The sequence below is a fragment of the Pterocles gutturalis genome, unplaced genomic scaffold, assembly GCF_000699245.1.
Source record: "Pterocles gutturalis isolate BGI_N339 unplaced genomic scaffold, ASM69924v1 scaffold33664, whole genome shotgun sequence".
Taxonomy (NCBI): domain Eukaryota; kingdom Metazoa; phylum Chordata; class Aves; order Pterocliformes; family Pteroclidae; genus Pterocles; species Pterocles gutturalis.
Window position 1 is genome coordinate 1,641 of NW_010129241.1, and position 17,786 is coordinate 19,426.

Genomic DNA, 17,786 nt, shown 5'->3' on the forward strand with positions numbered 1-17,786 from the left:
AAAATCCCTTTCAGGTCAACTCCCCCACAAACGTTCTGGCTGGGCTATTAGCAGCTTCTCCCGCCCCCGCGTGCCCGGCTGAATGGGCAGTGTATTTGGCTGATTTGGGTAATGCTATTCAGTTTTTATGAAAGCAGATAGCAGAGCTCTTACTGTCCAGAATCCTGTTCGTGAGCAGGCTATTGGTAGAGCTGGAAAGGGCAAAAATGGATCAAGCTGCACAATAACCTCTAGCTAAGGATTAGCTCTGTTCTGTAGAAAGCCCAAAGGGAATAGTGCTCAAAATAATGGGGACATTTGAGAGCTTTCTTTACTAGTGTTCTTGTCACTGCTTCTTGGGGTGGAGAACCTGCCGTGCAGATTATATGATATCACCCTGATGAGGCTAGTATCTTGGTTAATCAGGACTGCTCCATTGACTAGTGTGCACCGCATGGTGACCAAAACACGTGCTTTTACCCCGTGTCTGCGTGGTCAGATGCACAGTCCAGCACTCCAGCAGGGCCTGTTGGCTTGACCTGGGTACTTTTGATAGTCTGGTGGCTTCCAGATAGGAGGTGGCTTGTATTGGTGGCTTGTGTCAGGGGGATGGCAACGCAGCTGCCTGTGCCTGACTGCGCAGGCGAGCTTTCATCTGCTTCCCGCTTGCATACAGGCAGAGCTCTGAGCAGGAACTGCAGTGAGGGAGGAGAGCAGCGCTTCTCACTTTTCTTGGACGCTGACAAATACCATATGGTGCAGGGGAAGCTACAGCAAGTCCTGTAACAGACAATTATGGGATAATCTGTATGTAGAGGAAGCTTGTTCCTAAAGTCTTGCCTGCTATGGTTTATACCCCGAGCCATTAGGACCTATATATGCTTTATTATTTTTTCCTGCCTAATGCAGCAACTCTCATTATCCGTGTGAAGGTCCGCACCTGTTCTGAGTCCAGCAGGCTGCTGGCATCAGTGGTATCATGTGGCAGGGAGTTAATTAGGTGTTCTAATAGGAAGAAAGGAGAGCATTTCCTTAGAATAATTTGGGGTACGTAGCCCTTTTGTATGGCCTTTGTACAGGGAAACACGGTTGGGTTTTCTGTTGTAAGATGGAGTAAAGGAGAATGTCTGACTTGCCTCTTCCATACGACAGATTATTTTGTGTGCTTCTGTTTTATGTACCTTTAAAATTATTTTGAAGCTTTTTAATCTCTTCACCTCTAAGACTTTTGAAGACTCCTAGTAACTTTGGCACCTGTGCTTTTTCAGACATACCTGTTGGAGGATAGAGTTGAGGGAAACTGGGAAGTGTTCTAGTGGAATACCCACTGTTGATTTTCATGCAATACTGTAACGCCTTCAGTTTTTCTCAACTCTTTCCGTAGTCAGAGTATTTTAACTGGACGGAGCCTTTAATTGAGCACAGTGATTCTCAAGTCTGCATCATGAAATGTGTGTGTCTCTCTTTTTTTTTTTTTTTTAACTATTTTTTGAGACCTACAGTTTTTGCCTGTTTTTAGTAATTTCATAGGCTTGGCTTAAAGCAGCCATTATTCTGTCTGTGTAGTCTGAATTGTCCTCTGAAGTGGCATCTTTTGTGGATCTTGGCACCCAGACCTTGTGTAGCTCAGGGCCACACTGATGGTTTGTTTCTAGAGGAACAGATGTGCCCTTCTCCATTTCATCTTCTGGGGAATAGGTCTTTTTTGTCCTGTAAGGCTTTCCATCTCTCTGTTGCTATGGGAATTTATGAATTTTGCTTGTAAAAAGAAGGCAATGAATAACAGTTTGGTTCAGCTAGAGTTCCTAAATGTAGTCTATATTCAGAGGTTATGGGAGGATTGGTGTGGTTTTGGGGTTTCTTGGTTGGTTGATTGGTTTTTGCTGGGGTTCCTTTTTGTTTAAGAGTCAATAATTACCTTAGAGAAACTATGACTTTGCCAGCTCCTGGAGTGGGGAAGAGGAAGAGAGGAATTGATATAGTTGTGAGGAAGGAGGGAAACTGTTGAAAGGAGAGTGCAGCAGCTCCAAGGGGGATGCTACAAGAACTCTTCCTGTGTGTGTAGCACAGGCAGCGTGAGCCTGTGGCAGCAGAGCACTGGGTTCCTCACCCTTGTTGTCTCTTTTACAGATAACTGACTCGGCTGGACACATCCTATATGCCAAGGAGGATGCTACTAAGGGCAAGTTTGCCTTCACCACTGAAGACTACGATATGTTTGAGGCCTGTTTTGAGAGCAAGCTTCCTGTGGGTAAGTGAAGTGAAAGGTCTGTTGGCTGCTTCTAGCTTCTGGACAAGTTCATGTAGATAAGTGGGTTAAGGTTGTGGGTTAAGTGATCCTGAGTGTGGTCTGCAGAACACTGTTTGACTTCTGAAGCTGATCTTCAGGAGGTGGTGGGCAGTCTCACTGCAGAATTATCTGCTGTCAGTGCTGCATTTGAAGTTAAGTAATCCTCTGTGGCTGTCGTGTAGAGTGTTTGGGCTTCCTCTAAAGGGGGAATCGCGTGTTCCTCCTGCAGAGGTCATTACAGTTGCAATGAGTGGCAGTACAGGGAGCAAACCACACCTCTTTTGCCCTTTTCTTGCTTCTACCTATCTTGCAGTTGAACCATGACAGAGCAGGATGCCATCATCTCCAGGACTCTGTCTTTCTCCCCAGATAGCCATCTCTCCCTATTTTGTGGAACATGATCTCTCCACAATGTGTACTTGGCAGCAATCCTGTGTTCGGTTAGCAACTGTTTTCTGGGGTTGGGGTGTGTGTGTATATAGAGAATGTGGCCTTGGTTTGCACCCGCAGCTGCTCTCTAAGTGGTCAATAAAGGGAAGGGGAAATGGGAAGGATGTCAGCCTTGCACTTGTGCTGCAGGGATGGTTGCCTAACGAACGCTGAGGCTCATTTCCTGTGAGTGTGACGCATGTGCTGCTTTGAGTGGCTGGGCTCAACTTCAGGGCAAATGTGCTGAAAACAGTGAACACATGGGCTCTAGTCTCACTTGCGGTGATGTGAGCACGTGCAGGTTCATAGGTGCTCACATCTTTTCACAGTCACTGTCAAAAGTGTTCTGCTCCCTGGACCTGGTTCTTCTTAGGTCTTATCCTAAAAGATCCCAGAGCATTTAATAGGGCAGTCGCTAGGAGCCTGCCTCATATCTGTTGAAAGACAGCCTCTGTTTTGCTGTTCTGCTCCACATATAAGATACAAATAGTTTGCAAGTTGAAGAGAACTTTCCAGAAAGAGAAGGCTATCTTCTTTGATGAGATTGGGAGGGATCTGGCTTGTAACACCTTTCCTATAATATTTTACAGATAAGACAGTGACCCCAAATGCTCAGGATTTTGCTTTTATTTCACTCCAAAGGCAGGGCTTCCAAATGCTCTGTAACACATCAAGACATAAGGCACTAGTGACTCATCTGGGAGTCACTCATGCTATTTACTGTCTAACACCTGGGTGTTAGGAGGTCTCCAGACAGTCCCACAGATCCTTTCATAGCTTCCATGTGATCATGCACTGAAGTGGGAAAGACTTGTTGTGTCTAGACTCTTATTTCAGTGCTTGTGACCAGAGGTTTCTTGCCTAGACTGAGCCCTTATAGATCTTTTGATTGTAGCAAATGTTTGTTCCCTGGCTGCCTTGTATTGTTGCAAGTTTGTTTTAAAGTTTTCAGTACTGATGAGGATAAAATACATGAAAGTGCAGCTTCTACCTGGTTACCAGTGGGGCATTGAGGCGCCAAAATCTAGAGCCATTCAGTTGAGCAGTTGAATGCTCTTCTGGGGGCATTCTCTTTGGGGACCTCCAAGCTGCCATTTTCCTTGTGGACCCAGACGCCCCAAATATCCGGCTGAAGAGAGGGACTGCATGAGTATCTGCGGTTTTCCCACGCCTGTGCAGGGAAGTATTAAAGTAAGGGAGGTGGTACTGCAAGGCTTGATCATCTACAGGACTTGGTTAGGGTATTGTGGAAGAAGTAACCGTATCACAAGGAAGTGCTTTGTTTCCTCCATAAGGTTAGCATGGGAATGGGGGAACTGACCAAGTGCTCTTTTGTCCCCATGTTTCTTTAAAGGTTTGGGTTGTTTTTTTTTTCCACAGTCTTATCAAGTAGGTGGTCAGGACTGGTAGTGCAGCAGCCAAGGAGGATGTCGGTGGAGTACTGGAAGAGAAAAACTGTTGGTAGAGGAAGCCCAGAGCCGTTGGGACTTGAGAGGTCTAAGCAACTGGGATTTCTCAATCCTTAACCACAGAAATGAGGAAGAAGAAGTGAGAAGGGATCCTATTTAGAAGGTCCACCATATCAGAGTGGAGGAGATCTTAGGGTGCTGCTTGGAGCCGTGGGTATTTGCATGACAGGCTTTTTTCCCCTCTTCCAAGGTGGAAGGGTCCTGTCTTCCTGACCAGTTCACTGTTTCCGGGCCCACTTGCTTTCACACTGTAGGCTAATCTCTGAGAACAGCCTGGCCTGCACTACATGCTCCCCTGTGTGCTAATCTTTACCTCTTTGCTCCTTCTGTAATCCTCTCTTCCCAAACTTTAAGAGTGTTATGGCTCATTTTTTCTGGAATTCCTGTGGGAAATTTTTTTGACATCCAGTTTTTCCATTGACTTTCCAAAATTAGGAGCTCCCCTAATCTCTGAGGACACAGTTCTGTGCTCATGTGAGATGACCTTTTGGGGGATGTGGGTACCAGTTTACTTCAAGGTCTCTGGGACTTAACTGTTTTTCTCTTTGTTGCTGATCCAGTCGGCTCTGGTGAGCCCTGGCTGCAGGAGGAGCAGGGAGTTACTGAGGATCTGATGAGCGTGAAGGGAGCTGCCTAGTGCCTTGGGCCTGGTAGACTTGTAGAGGAGGAGCTTGAGTTTTTCCAGGACAGTCTCTGACAACTTTAACCTCTTCGAGAATGTCTGCTTTCCATCCCTTTACACCCAGCAGCTCTAAGTTTTCTGCTTTGTTACTGCCTTTTGGCAGCTCTCCCTTCCAGCCTGACAAATAATCCTTCCAGTTCTGTTCTCCTGTTCACTGTCCTTTTCATCTTTTTCATCTCTTCCTGGAATCTCCATCTCTCCACTCAAGCTGCGGTAATTTAAATGACGTTAAAAAAAGCTGCCACTGAACTGTGTGCTTTGAATTTGCTTCTGCAGCTGCTGTTGGCTGTCCTGCCTGCTAGTCTCCAGGCATGCTGGTGTATGTGTGGCATAAGCAGGCAAAACTTGTGGTTGGAGAAAGGAGCACTGGGTGGTTGCATATACAGCCTGTCTGTTGAAGAACAGTGCTGGGATTTGAGTTTGTTTTTACAGTAACTAGTCTTTTATAAGAAAACCAAAAAATTCCATCCTAGTCCTACTTTATCCATTGGGCTATTACATGGCTGGGTTTGAATTTTGAGCTCCTGTGTCCTTCAGGAAGTTTAAGAAACAGTTTGTAGTTGATACGGACCATCTTGTCAGTAGGTTATTCCATGTTCTGCTAGCAACAGAAGGTGATTCTACTCTGGTGTTGAAGAGCTTGTTCAGTGGGTAAAGAGAAAATTTGGAGATGCTGTACTGTAGATCTGGAGTAACTTCTTAGGTCAAACTGGAGTGACCCAGTGTATGTAGACTGAGGGAATGTCCACCTGGCAGCCTCTTAAGGCAAAGTGTGAGTATTGGACATGCTCCTGGATGGAGACTCTGAAATTCATAGCGTAAGTGAATTCAGACCTTGTCTTTTGCTAGCAGCCAGCTGAGGACAACTGTATGCTCCAAAGTGCTGGAATTTGGGAATGTGTTATGTACAGACATTTCCTTGGTGGGTGGTATAGTGGAATATGATACTCGGGTCAGCAGATGTGCTGCATTCTTTAGGGTATCTTAGATGCTTTTTCTATGTATTTTTTCCATGTTCTGATTGTCTCAGAAGTGACAGTTCATAGCAGTTAAAAGAAGCTGTTAGCCGTAAGGGTCCCTAGCCTGGGGGCTACAGCCTTAAAGGATACCTACTGTGCTGTTCACTGCTGCAGCCTCATCCTGCTTGCTGTTTATGTGGCTCCAGCTGGCAGTTCTCTGAAGTGGCATTTTCCCAGCTTCAGAAGCCTTCTGCCATCTTGAGATTTGCATTAGCAATTTGGGTCTCGGACATCTGAGCTATTCTTTCCCTGAAAAGGTCTGTTGGTAAAGGGATTGCCTCCATTTCTGCAGGTACTGCAGCATGCGAGGCTCACTAGTCCCTGTATGCCGTATTCCTCAATTAGAGCAGTTTACCTTCTGTTCCTGTGAATGTAAAATCATTTACAACCCCATAACCTTGACAAGTTGCCGGTGCACTTCCTGCTAGGAGGAACGTGGGCTTCCCAGTTGAATATTTGTCCCTCTGGTGACTTGTCTTTCACCAGGCTGTCTCATAGCAGCTGGTATTCATCTTCTAATCCTCTGCAGTTTTTACAGTGATTTGCATCCTACACACACTTACTGCTTTTAGTTACAGCTTGTTCTCATTATCTTTGGGAGGCTTTCCTTCAGCCAGGATTTATTGTGAGGTCTCTGTATTTTTAGGCTGGACTGTACTGCCTCCGCAGTTAGCTGCAGACATGGAGGGAAGGGAGGGGGGTGTTGTGAGTTCTTCCTCAGTGGTGGGGAGAGCTGGTGATTTCCTGGCAGGCTGAATATTTCACACAATGAATCCTTTCATTATGCTTCCAGGAACAGGGAGGATGCCGGACCAGCTCGTGATTCTGGATATGAAGCATGGAGTTGAAGCAAAGAACTACGAGGAGGTATGTCCCCTGGCTGCCTGCACTGCAGGCTCCCCTTTCCCAGCACTCACGTGATGCCATTTGTAGATCTGGGGCTCATGATGGGAAGCTGTTTTCCCAGCGGTGATGAAAGCCTGTCTGCAGCCTACAATTCCAGTGAAGCTTTACGTGTTAGGGGAGGAAAAAAAAAAAAAAAGACAACCATCAACTAAAATTAATTCTGTACTCTGGGAACTGGAGCCTAGTGTGTGAATTTCTTTGCTAGGGCAGTGTGGCTCAGCTTTTGGGCATAAGCATTAGAGGCAGGAAGAGACTGAGATGTGAAGTTTCCCCAGCCCCAGCAGCGGAGGGCATTTTAGGTTAATATCAGATCCTCCTAAAGGTCAATTTGTGTTACTACTTTCCTTACCTTCCTGACCATAAGATGTACTGGCTCAACATCCCTGAAATGGCACTTGTGCATTTCTGAGAACTGGCAGTGTATCCGTGTAAAGGCGTTTGGTAGAGTAGTAGCTGGTGTGAAATGGGTATTTGGTTTGAAGGTGTGACACTGCAAATAGGCATAAAGCCTAAATGTTTCCATGTTAAGAGGATGTAGCTTTCTTAGACCCAAGAGCCAGCTGTGTAGAATAGCAGTTGTTTTATGGCTGGAACAGTCCTGGCAGGTTTGGATGCTGAATTTTGATGCCTGCTGCTCTGCTTTTGGCTCACTAGAATTTGGGGTCAGTCAGCCCCCAGCACAGAGTCTGTGCCTGAGAAAATGAGAGTGGTTGGTGGAGAAGGATTCCTGCAAATGATTGCTGTGTCCACTGCACACAACAGCATGGGAGATACCTTAGGGAGGAGAGTGGATAGCAGAGGAGGCTGTGTATGGTGCCAGTTAGAAAACAAATTTCTGAAATGGGCATGCTGGAGCTCCTTTTGAGCTTTGGGCTAGCTGGTCCTGCATGGCTTGAGTCAGTCTAGAGCACATCCTACATGGAAAGTAATAAGGTGCTTGGGGTTGGGGAAGGGGCAATCATTGCTTAAATCAGTCCAGAGCACATCCTACATGGAGAGTAAAAAAAGCACTTGGGGTCAGGGAAGAGAGAGCAATCACTGGGCCAGCTGTCTGGGAACCAGCTACTGAAGGATTGCAAGATGTTGAAATCTTATGGGATGACCCCTGAGAGTGTAATTGGGAGGATTATGGTAACTACATTTGCAGAATCTCTGTAAATACAACCCCACAGCATACTTTGAGTTACATTACTGTAGTGCCACCTAGAAGCATTGTCCCTCTTATGCCCTTACATCTACGTACTCACTGGTTGTACTGATACAGCTGTCTTGGAATAAAAGCAAGTAACCATTATGCTTGTCAGTGTAGTTAGATTGATGGAAAATTTCCATGGACAAACATGGGAAAAGAAGAATTTAGACTTGCTGTCTGACCTGATACCAAGTGCAGATCTTGGCAGCACTGTCAAGCATCCTGGACCTGTGAGGGCCTCTCAGAGTGGCAGACTGTGTCAAGCCTTGTTGAGCAGTGTGTCTGCAAAGGGCTCAACCTGTTACTGTTTGTACAGCTGCTGCGGATGTTTAGCCACACTGCTTTGCAGTATGTTTTCTTTTTTTCATCCACTCTCTCCCCAGGTTGGTGTAGTATTTGTGGGTTTTGACTGACAGGTTGCTGTAAGGTCTCAGAGGGGAGGATTGTTGCTCAGGTTTCTCTCCTGAAATTGCTGCCTTTTTGAGTTTTTTGCTTGCAGCGTTGATCTGTTGTAAGGCACCAGTCTTCTGACCTGTCTTCTCCTGCCTTCTTGTTGAATTGCTGCAAAGAGACTTGATGCAGGGAGTTGAACGAGGGTCACTGATACTGTCCTGCTTGTGCATGGATGGATATATGCAGTGAGAGAAGGGGTGATGTCCAAGTTTGGCTTCATAAACTTTCATAGGTCCAGACATTCTTGCAGCAAAGAAATGGTGAGAGTCAGCTGGGTTAGAAAACCTGACTGCATGGCAGTGTCATACCTTAGTTCTCTGGAGTAGGGAGAAATAACTTTGTCCGTTCAATAAGTAGAAATGAAGGTAGTGAAAAGACTTTTCAGAGGGCACCAAGAAGGCTTGTTGATCTAGGTTCCTTTCCAGATTATCTACTCCTTGTCAATTCTAGGCTACAGTGTGTCTCTTTCTACGCTAGGGAGAGAGTTAGGCTTTGGCAGATCTTTGAGTGGTCCCTGAGAAGTTCAGTGGTGGTGTTGTCTCGGTTGTCCTGATGGTCCAGATGTTCCTTCTAGAATGATGATATTCCACCATTACAGATGCTTGGTGTAGCTGTGTATACTGGCTTCACTAAGGTTGAAAGGGGTTCCAGGTTGTGCCTCTCGGAGTACATGCAGGACTAAAAGTAGCTATCAGATGTTTCTGGCTACACCTATTAAGAGCAGCTGAAGGTATGCAGAATGGAGCAGACAAACCTTGGTTTTTCACACTGGAACCTTTGTAGCCTTCTGTGAATGAGGAAAAGTGCCCTCCAGGAAGATAATGGAGCCGGGTAGTGCAGGGTTAGTTTGTCAGGAGAGCTGCCTGAGACCTTGTGTATGTTACAGACCTGCTGCTCCAGCTGTGACAGCAGAGTCTGGGCCATAGGCACTCTTACACTCATGCCAGTTTTTCAGCAAAGCTCTGCTGGCAGGTACACGTCCAGGCCACAGGGTTTTGTCAGTAGAACCTCTTGACTGGAAAGCAGGATGGGTCTAACCTCCCATTTCCTACCCTTTCTCACGAACGCACTCCAAACTGACACTGCTGTGCTGGCAGAGCTGTAATATACAACTTGCCTCAGTGTAAAAATCCTCAGATGACTGCTTGATGGGCTGTTGCTTGCCAGGATATGCATGTCATGGGAAGGGAAGACCCTTCAGTGAAATGGCTAATTAGCTAGCCTGGTCATGAGCATCTCTTCAGATGGGCTCTGACACCCAGACAGCTGCCTCTGGAAGCAGCTTTTGGGGATGCCTGCACCCTGTTGCCAGGCTGTTGGCACCTGGACCATTGTGGCTATGTCTGAGTAATTGTGTGTGGCAGTGAGACTGGTGGTGGGCTGCAGGGGCTCCCTGTGTTTTCTGTAGTTTTCTGTAACACATCTTCTGCTGCATTACTTGGGGAGACAGCATCTGGCCTTCATGGCGGAGGCCTGTCACTTGTTGGTAATAGTGACAAATTCTGTGCAAGAACCAGAGCTCTCCAAACCCTATGCTGTAGCAGTGGGAGGAATTGCAGTTGGCTTCCTTAATGTCCTTGTGTCACAGATTTCACATAACACAGTCAGGTTGCAGCCAGGACTGGGGCAGGGACATGTGTTTACACGTTTGACTTCAAATAGTTGCTGTTGTGGAATGTGCTTTCTAATTGAATTTCCTGTGGATTTTCCTTTTTGGATACAAGTCTGTGACTTGCAGGACTGTGGGTTGCATGTTCTGCACCAAAGAACGCTGTCCTATGAAGCCAGCTTTCATGAGGACAGCGTGCTTTGCTTTTTCTTTGCAACGGGTTCAGAGGCAGCCCGCCCCTAAGTGTTCCGGCAGCGCCACCTGCTGGCTGGAGGCAGCTGGAGCACTGTGTGGCTGCGTGTCCCTACCGAGAGCTGCCCTTGGGGTTGTCAGCCTCAGTGAGAAAAGCCCTGAGCTCTTGTCGGTGTGATCAAACCGCTACTACTGGGAATCGGGCTGCCCGGCCCTTCTGGGTCGTGTGGCAGCAGTTAGCAAAGTGAGTCTTGGTGCTAATATCCTGTGTGCCTGTAGAACTGTTGTATGCATATGTAAGTTAGTCACCTGTACCTCAGTCTGTGACTTCTGTTCACTGGAGGCTTAGTCATGTGGCAACCCACTCCTCAGAAGCCAACTATGAATAAGCTAACATTAGGCTGAATAAGGAAGAAATGTACTTGTATGCATACTGTGCTCCTCCATTGTGTAGGAGGGGTAGTAGGAAAGTGTGTTTCAGAGAACAGGTGGGACAAGTGATAGTGTTTTATGCAACGGTAGTTTCTGGCTTGCAGAGGTGTTTCCCTAAGGGAAGGATGCCCCAGATCTGTAGTATGTGAGGAGGAGCAAAAGCCCACATGGGAGCTTCTGGTTTTGGCTCAGCGATTGTCTGATTCTCTTGTTTTCTAGATTGCTAAAGTGGAGAAGTTGAAGCCTCTGGAAGTAGAATTGAGGCGTCTGGAAGATCTTTCAGAGTCCATCGTTAATGACTTCGCCTATATGAAGAAACGAGAAGAAGAGATGAGGGACACAAATGGTAAGAGACTGTGGGCTCCTTCAGAGGGATGGAGCTCTTAAGACCCCTTACTTCTGCTGAATGTGTTACTAGGGCAGCATTTGGAGATCAAGCAATTACAGTGGTTTCTGCCTGTTCTGTTACTAGTAAGGGAAACCTGCTGATATTTCTCTCCTTCTGAAGCAGTCACTGAGTCTTGTGTGTCCCATCTCTAGAAATAATTTCTTCCTGTCTACATTCCTAACGTGAATTACCCTGTACCATTTAATGTTGGCCATGAACCACAGTTTTGCCTTATTCCTTCTCGTATCTTTCTCATTCCCTCTGCTTTTATTCTCAAGTACTGCTGGTGCTTGGGTGCCCTTGCCTTCATGCTGTGAGATACCTTCCCTTTGAAATTTTGCATGGGTGGGGAGAGAAAATCCTGGGAACTTTGCCCTCTTGAGGTGCATCCTGTGATGTCAGACTCCTGTGCAATGGTTTGTTGTCTGTTTCAGAGTCGACAAACACCCGGGTTCTGTACTTCAGCATTTTCTCCATGTGCTGTCTCATCGGACTGGCCACCTGGCAGGTTTTCTACTTGCGTCGTTTCTTCAAAGCCAAGAAACTGATTGAGTAAAGGAGCAAGTCCTCCTCCCCTTCCTCTCAGACCCAGCTGGACACCGCTGGGACCCAGCCATGGCCCCCTGGAGCCATCTCACAATGATACCCACTGACTGGAGCTTTTCTACAGGAACTTGGACCCTAAAGGGGAAGGGGAGCCTAAACATTGGAGTAAATGGGGGACTTGTGAAATCCTGGTGGATGTTGAGGGTGGGGGACGTTGTGATGGGTTTGGGGATTCCTGGGGCAGAGATTAAATAAAAAAAAGAAGTTTCCATGACAGCTGCAGCAAGTTTTTGCGCTGTCTGTTCTCCTTTTATAATCTTGGCTTGATGATGTCTCCCATCTGTCTGTGACTGTAGTGTTACTCTGAGGCACTTGACCCTGCTGAGCTCTTTAGGTGCCATGCAGCTAGCGCCGCAGCAGAGCAGAGGATTCCCTGGTCTGACCAGCTGGGATCTAAGCCTTGTGCAAACAGAGGTGAGTGCAAAGCAATAGGATTCATCATTCCAGCAGGGCCTGAGGATAGAGGGAGGTCCAAGGTTTGGTCCCTGTCGTGGACCTCTGTGTTTCTCCCTGTGGGAGCTGGTCTTTGTGCTGACAGGTCAGGGCACTTGAGTGTACGGTTGTTCAGCCTGGAGGAAGGGGAGCCTTGGAAGGAGGGCTTGGGATCATGTTTGAGCTTGTAAAGGAGAAGCCTGCTTTGCTCAAATACACTGTCCAGCCTTGGTCCCACCCTTGCTCCACGTGTTTGTCTTGGATTTGCCTCTCTTGTTCTGAAATGATGCAGCAGTTTTCCTGAAAGCCTTGGTCAGGGATGGCCTTTTGTGCAGAACAGGAGGCCTCTCAAGGAGATACAGTCACAGAGCAAATAGGAGCAGGTTATGCTAGGAAACTTGGTTTTGCATTGAGGAGGAGACTTTTCTCATCTGACAATGTAGCGTTTATCCAGCAGCCAGCTGGCTGGATCTCATTTTCTGAGACCTCAAAGCAAGGTGGGCTGCTGCTCATGTGAAGCATGAGGGCCTGTACCCTGCATTGAGGTCTGAGGGTGGAAGGTGTGCTTTGCAGGTTGGCAGAGGAGGTGGAAGAATGTGGATTAACTCAAAAAAGCAGTACAGGGCAGGAATAGGCTAATTCTACACCTGGGGGAGTCTGAACTGTGCCGTCAACAGAATTGTTACTCTCTTATGCGGTACTAGAGAGAGAGAGAGAGCGAGAGCAAGCAGCTTCTCTTAATTTCTCAGCCATCCCGATGGCATGATGTTAAATAAGCCAGGCTGGGAAAAAAACAAGTTAACTTTCTGGACTTACCTGCTGCAGTTTTTAGGCAGTGATTAAAATTCTTTCACCTTCTCTGCATTCCTTCAGAGCAGATGGTTCAACAGCACAGCATTCTGGTGTCACGTGCCCAGACACTTCTGGCTAGGGAAGGGGTTGTCATGGCCCTGGGCCCAGCCTACCATTTTGAAAAAAAGCATAGTTTTATAATTTCTGACCTGAATCTGATCTATTGCTGAGGAGGAAATGGTGGTCCAGGGTGAGGCAATGGGAAAGAGGACGAAAAGATTACCTCCTGTCATCTAAATACATTAGTACTTTGCCTCCCCTTTGCCATTGCCAAGTTCCTGGAGTTGTTAGCTCCACTGGCAAGTGCTTAGATTGCTTTTGATTTGTTTCTTTTTTGGTAAAGCCATATTAAGAACCCAAGTTCATTCCTCTGCCCTTGCATCCATTTTATCCTTGTACGTTTTTGAAAGCTGTTACAGCGCAGAACAGCAGTGATGCCGCAGGACTGAATTACAGAAGTCAATTGAAGGTAGTTTTAGGTCCTACAGTTTGAAGCCTGTAGATCTGTTAAGGTTTTGCTTTTGTTTTTATATGACTTGAAAATACAGTACAAGAAAGGGGCTTTTCCAGTCTTGTCTGTTTTGATACCCTCTCCCCGTCCTTACTGGAGTACAAAGATACCTTTATCTTAAAAATGGTGGCAAGGCCTTAAGTTCCCCAGGTGACTGTTACACTGTCATTGTTCTGGTGTTGCATTTTGATCTTCACTGTACTGGTATGGTTACTGGGGAGCAGGTGTGGGGGACTGGTGTGGATTTACCTGTAATGACTGTTTGGGGGATTTTTGTCAACTTTCTCAAATAAAATTTCTTTGGGGAAAACCAACCCACCTCAGTTGTCCATATGAGTCTTGTCCTTTTTGTGCATGTTCCTACTAACTTCTGTTTCCTGCAAGCTGACCTGTTGCAGGAAGCAGCAAGTACACAGACCCCCTGCAAGCCTTTGGGTTTGTCTAGCAAAAGCTAATTTCTAAAGAATTTTAGAATTCTGGATTTGGGAAAGGTACCAGCTGCACAGGCTTCTCTGTGGAGTGGGACCCGCACAGCAAGTGAGGTGTCTCTAATACAGGTTACCATTTGTTGCCTTTCTTTCTGTCCCTCTAGGAGGAATTTTGAGGCTGATAGTGAAACAGGGCTGGTGCTGTAGAGTACAAGATTCACTTTTTCACCGTTGGCTCCCATATAAAACTTAGTTCATTAAATCAAATTGAAGTACTTTCAGTTTTATGCTTTAGAGAAAATTTTAAATTGTTGCAAAGATGAGTTGGTCCTGTGTGAGTGGCAGATGATTGCTGAAGAGAGTGGTTAGGTATTTACCGAACTGCTGTCAGATCTCCTCAGCTGAGCCTGCGAGCCTTTTGTCCAGGCAGTAGCCAAGTGAAATATGCCACATAACAGGACTGGGGGCACATAAGAGCTACATAATGAGTTAGTATTATCTGGGAGAATTTCAAGAAGGGAAATTCCCAGATGTTTGGATAAGGATTAGCCTCTGCAAGTTCTTGCCCAGATGAATATTTGAGTATGTGAAATTGTACAGCTGATCTCATGCGATAGGTTGGTGGTGGGTCTGGGCTGTTTCAGAGCACTGTGGATGCAGAACTGGTGTCTTTGTTCCATTTTACTTCTGGGAAATGGGCAAAAGTTGAGCTGTTGCAGATACTTGGGTCCGAGCCCATCTTTGTGTGTGACAGATGCATCGCTGGTAAATCTATAATTGCCTGTAGCAAACTGCATCAGATGTTTCCAGCCTCTTCCACCCACTTGTCAATGTGACTAACGATTTAATTATCACACTACTTAACACAGCGCGTGAGCATTCCTAAGGTAGGCATATCTTTGCGTATTCCCCCTCCTGCTATGCCAATGTAGGCTGCACTCTGTACAAAGTGCCTGCTGCAGCTGCTGTGTGCGTCCATCCGTGAGGGGATGAGCATTTTACACACTCTGTTGCTCATTTCTTACAAGCTGCTCAAGTATGTGAAAAATAACGCAACTGTACAACACCCGTGTTGTCTCCTAACTGACAGATCAGAGACTTTTGACTCAAACTAGTTTGGCAACTGGTTGGTGCGATCATTAGGGGATTCCTGCCTGTGCATTTTGTGGGGTCCTACAGCAGAGGTTTGGGAAAGCAGGATGGCCTCTCTTCAAACCTGCCAGTTCATGTGTTGTATTTCTGCCTCTCTTATATCTTTAGTTGTGTTCCTCTGCTGTACTTGTCTTTCAGATGCCCGAGATGGCCTCACCCTTAGTGAACAAAGTCTCTGGAAAATGAACTTCCCATACCTTCGAGGTGGCTCGTTGGGAAGAACAGAGCACAAATCTGAAATTGATACATCTTTCACAGGAGAAAAAAAGTTGAGTCTGGTGAAGACTGCAGGAGTTCAGGGTTGGTAGTTTTGTCTGCTGCCCCTTCTCCACCTGAAAAATTTGTCAGGCTTCTGCTTGTTCTGTTGGTCCTCTCCCAGACAACTGCTAGTGGTGGTGTGGTGGCTCTGGTAGGCCTGCCTTTCTCTGAGAAAGGTGGAAGGAGCAGGGGATTTAGAAAAACTGCCTGTTGGCATTTCTTGGACTTTTTTGTAAATCTGAAACAGGTGAGCCCAAGCTTTTGCTGCAGCACTAAAATACTTGTATTTGCTCAGCAGTGTTTGTAGGAAGCCTATTTTGCTCTGCACTGGAAGCCTGCAGGAGTTGCTCTGTTTCAGCTGCAGCTGAAGTGACTTAAACTTTCTGCAAAAGGGCAGACACTGATGCCTGATTACTCCTTCTGTTGCCAGAGGTCCATGTGGTTTCTCACCTTAAACTCAATGCATTAGCTTCTGCATTTCCACCTTGCTGACACTGCCTTCCAGAGGACCTGAGGTCTCCAGATATCCATCCTAGAGATCTTTGCTGTGAGTATCATTTGTTTAGCTCCTGTTTGGAGAAAGCTGCTGTGTCCTGATGGACCCATCCAACTTGTTCTATTTCAGTTTTTGCAATCAAATGTACATGTTGAATAATTTCCTTTGGGGGCACGTTACTCAAAAAAGGCAACGACAGAACCATGTTCACATTGCTCAGTCTCACTTCTGCGGTTTCCTGCCACTGAATTTCCTTTCATAGCTGATATTCTCGAGGTACCTTTTCCCTGAGCTTTTAAATTGGTTGCATTATGTGATCTTTGCATAAGCTGCTCCAGGAGGTTCTGTTGGAATTGTAATGAGATGTTCTTGGTTTTTCTTGGTTATATGTGGATGCTGTTCCTACAGCTGTCACACAGCTGAGGCAGGCAGAGAGGAGGGTGTGCTTGTGTTTTCCAGCTATATCCCATTGCAGCTCTTGTCTGATCTACTGCAGAGCTTACCCTCTAGGGTTTTCTCACCCATACCAGCTGCTTGGTCTTATTTCTCCCTTAATATATTTTGTTTGGATAATCTTCTCCCAGGTGTAAGATATTTGTTATACATATGTAACTGGAATCTCATGGTGTTGTCTTCTTAATTATAATTATGTAGATACCATGTCATTTCTTCCTTCTCAGTGTGGGCTGTTCTTTCCTTGTGTTGGTAACATAATCGATGTACTGTCTTGACTCTGAAAACCATGAATGAGATCTTTGAACTGAGGCTGATACTTGCTATGATTTGGTTTAAATGACTGTTCCTTTATCCAAATTCATCCTTCAGTAACAATTTTGCAAGAAGCAGAATGGCACATTGGCTCTAGGTGGTATGACATCCTTAAATGCCTGAGTAAAAAAATTCAGTATGAAGTCAGGTGTGTACTCTTCAGTCATATTCCAATAAAGCTGAGTGGACAGCAGCTGTTACTTCCCTTAGGGGCATCTTGCTGTGAGAATTACAGCCCTGCTTTTTAAAGTGTAGTACAGGCAACACTGTGGGGTCACTAAGCCTCATCGTAGCTACTACTTGCGATCATTTTATGGAAGAATTTGTATGATATGGTAGATTATAATAGGCAAGAAAACTCTACTTTTCAAATTGGAAAAATGAAGATTGACTTTTTCAATTAGTCTTCTGGTCTTCTACAATGTTCCAGATTCCTTAATCCCATTTCTGTTAGATTTTGCCATCTAGATTTTTTTAAAAATTATTATTTGCCAGATGACATTTTGCCAGGTACTCCCCTTGCAGTGGAGGGAGTGAATGATCCTTAGCAGAACGTCTGAGCTTTTTCATGCATTCCTGAAAACTCCTTTATTCTAAAACTGACATGCTGCCTTTGCTGCTTGGAAGGAGAACATCTTTGTATGGAAATAGTTATGATGCACAGCAAATAAAACTTTGCTGGATAAGTTACTCACTTTTAAAACAGGTGCATTGTAATGCTGAATAGCTCTTTAACCCTCACCACACTGCAAGGAACCTGGCTCATTGTTTCAAGCTCTGAGCAATAAAGCATCTTCCCAAGGTAGTGGGATAAGAGCTAATCAGGCTTTGTCATACCTGGTTTTAGGGATTTTTGCTTCAGCTCCTGATGTGTAGGATTGCCTGTCCTGAAGTGAGCGCTCCCCATCGCTCAACTCTGCTTTCCCGTTATCTGTGTTTGTGACTGCTGAACTTTGGAAACAAAATATTGAAATGATGATGGTGTGCATTATCTATGAAGAAAATAAATCACTTGCTGAAGATTAAGGTTGCTAATACTTCCTTACAACAGAGCAGTTATTGCAGCTCCAGATCTAAAATATTATTTGTGAAGCTTTCCGTTTATTTCATCTTGGTTAGAGAGAAATATCATGAATCATGAGCAGCACGGTGAGGGACGCTGCTACGTTTTAATGGTGTGAAATGTGAATCTACCAGAGATGCTCTCATCTTTCCAGCAGATCTTCGAGCAGTTGTCAGGTTT

At 45.7% G+C, this 17,786-nt stretch overlaps 1 protein-coding gene across 1 annotated transcript; it reads left to right on the forward strand.

Annotated features, from left to right (window-relative positions):
- Positions 1-2,109: 2,109 nt before the first annotated feature.
- Positions 2,110-12,307, forward strand: TMED10 (transmembrane emp24-like trafficking protein 10 (yeast); the record flags this gene model as incomplete). The annotated part of the gene is made up of 4 exons (XM_010079886.1): positions 2,110-2,230; positions 6,662-6,735; positions 10,872-10,998; positions 11,475-12,307. Coding segments are annotated over 4 exons (444 nt in total), but the record flags the coding sequence as incomplete, so codon positions are not given.
- Between the last annotated feature and the right edge of the window lie 5,479 nt (positions 12,308-17,786).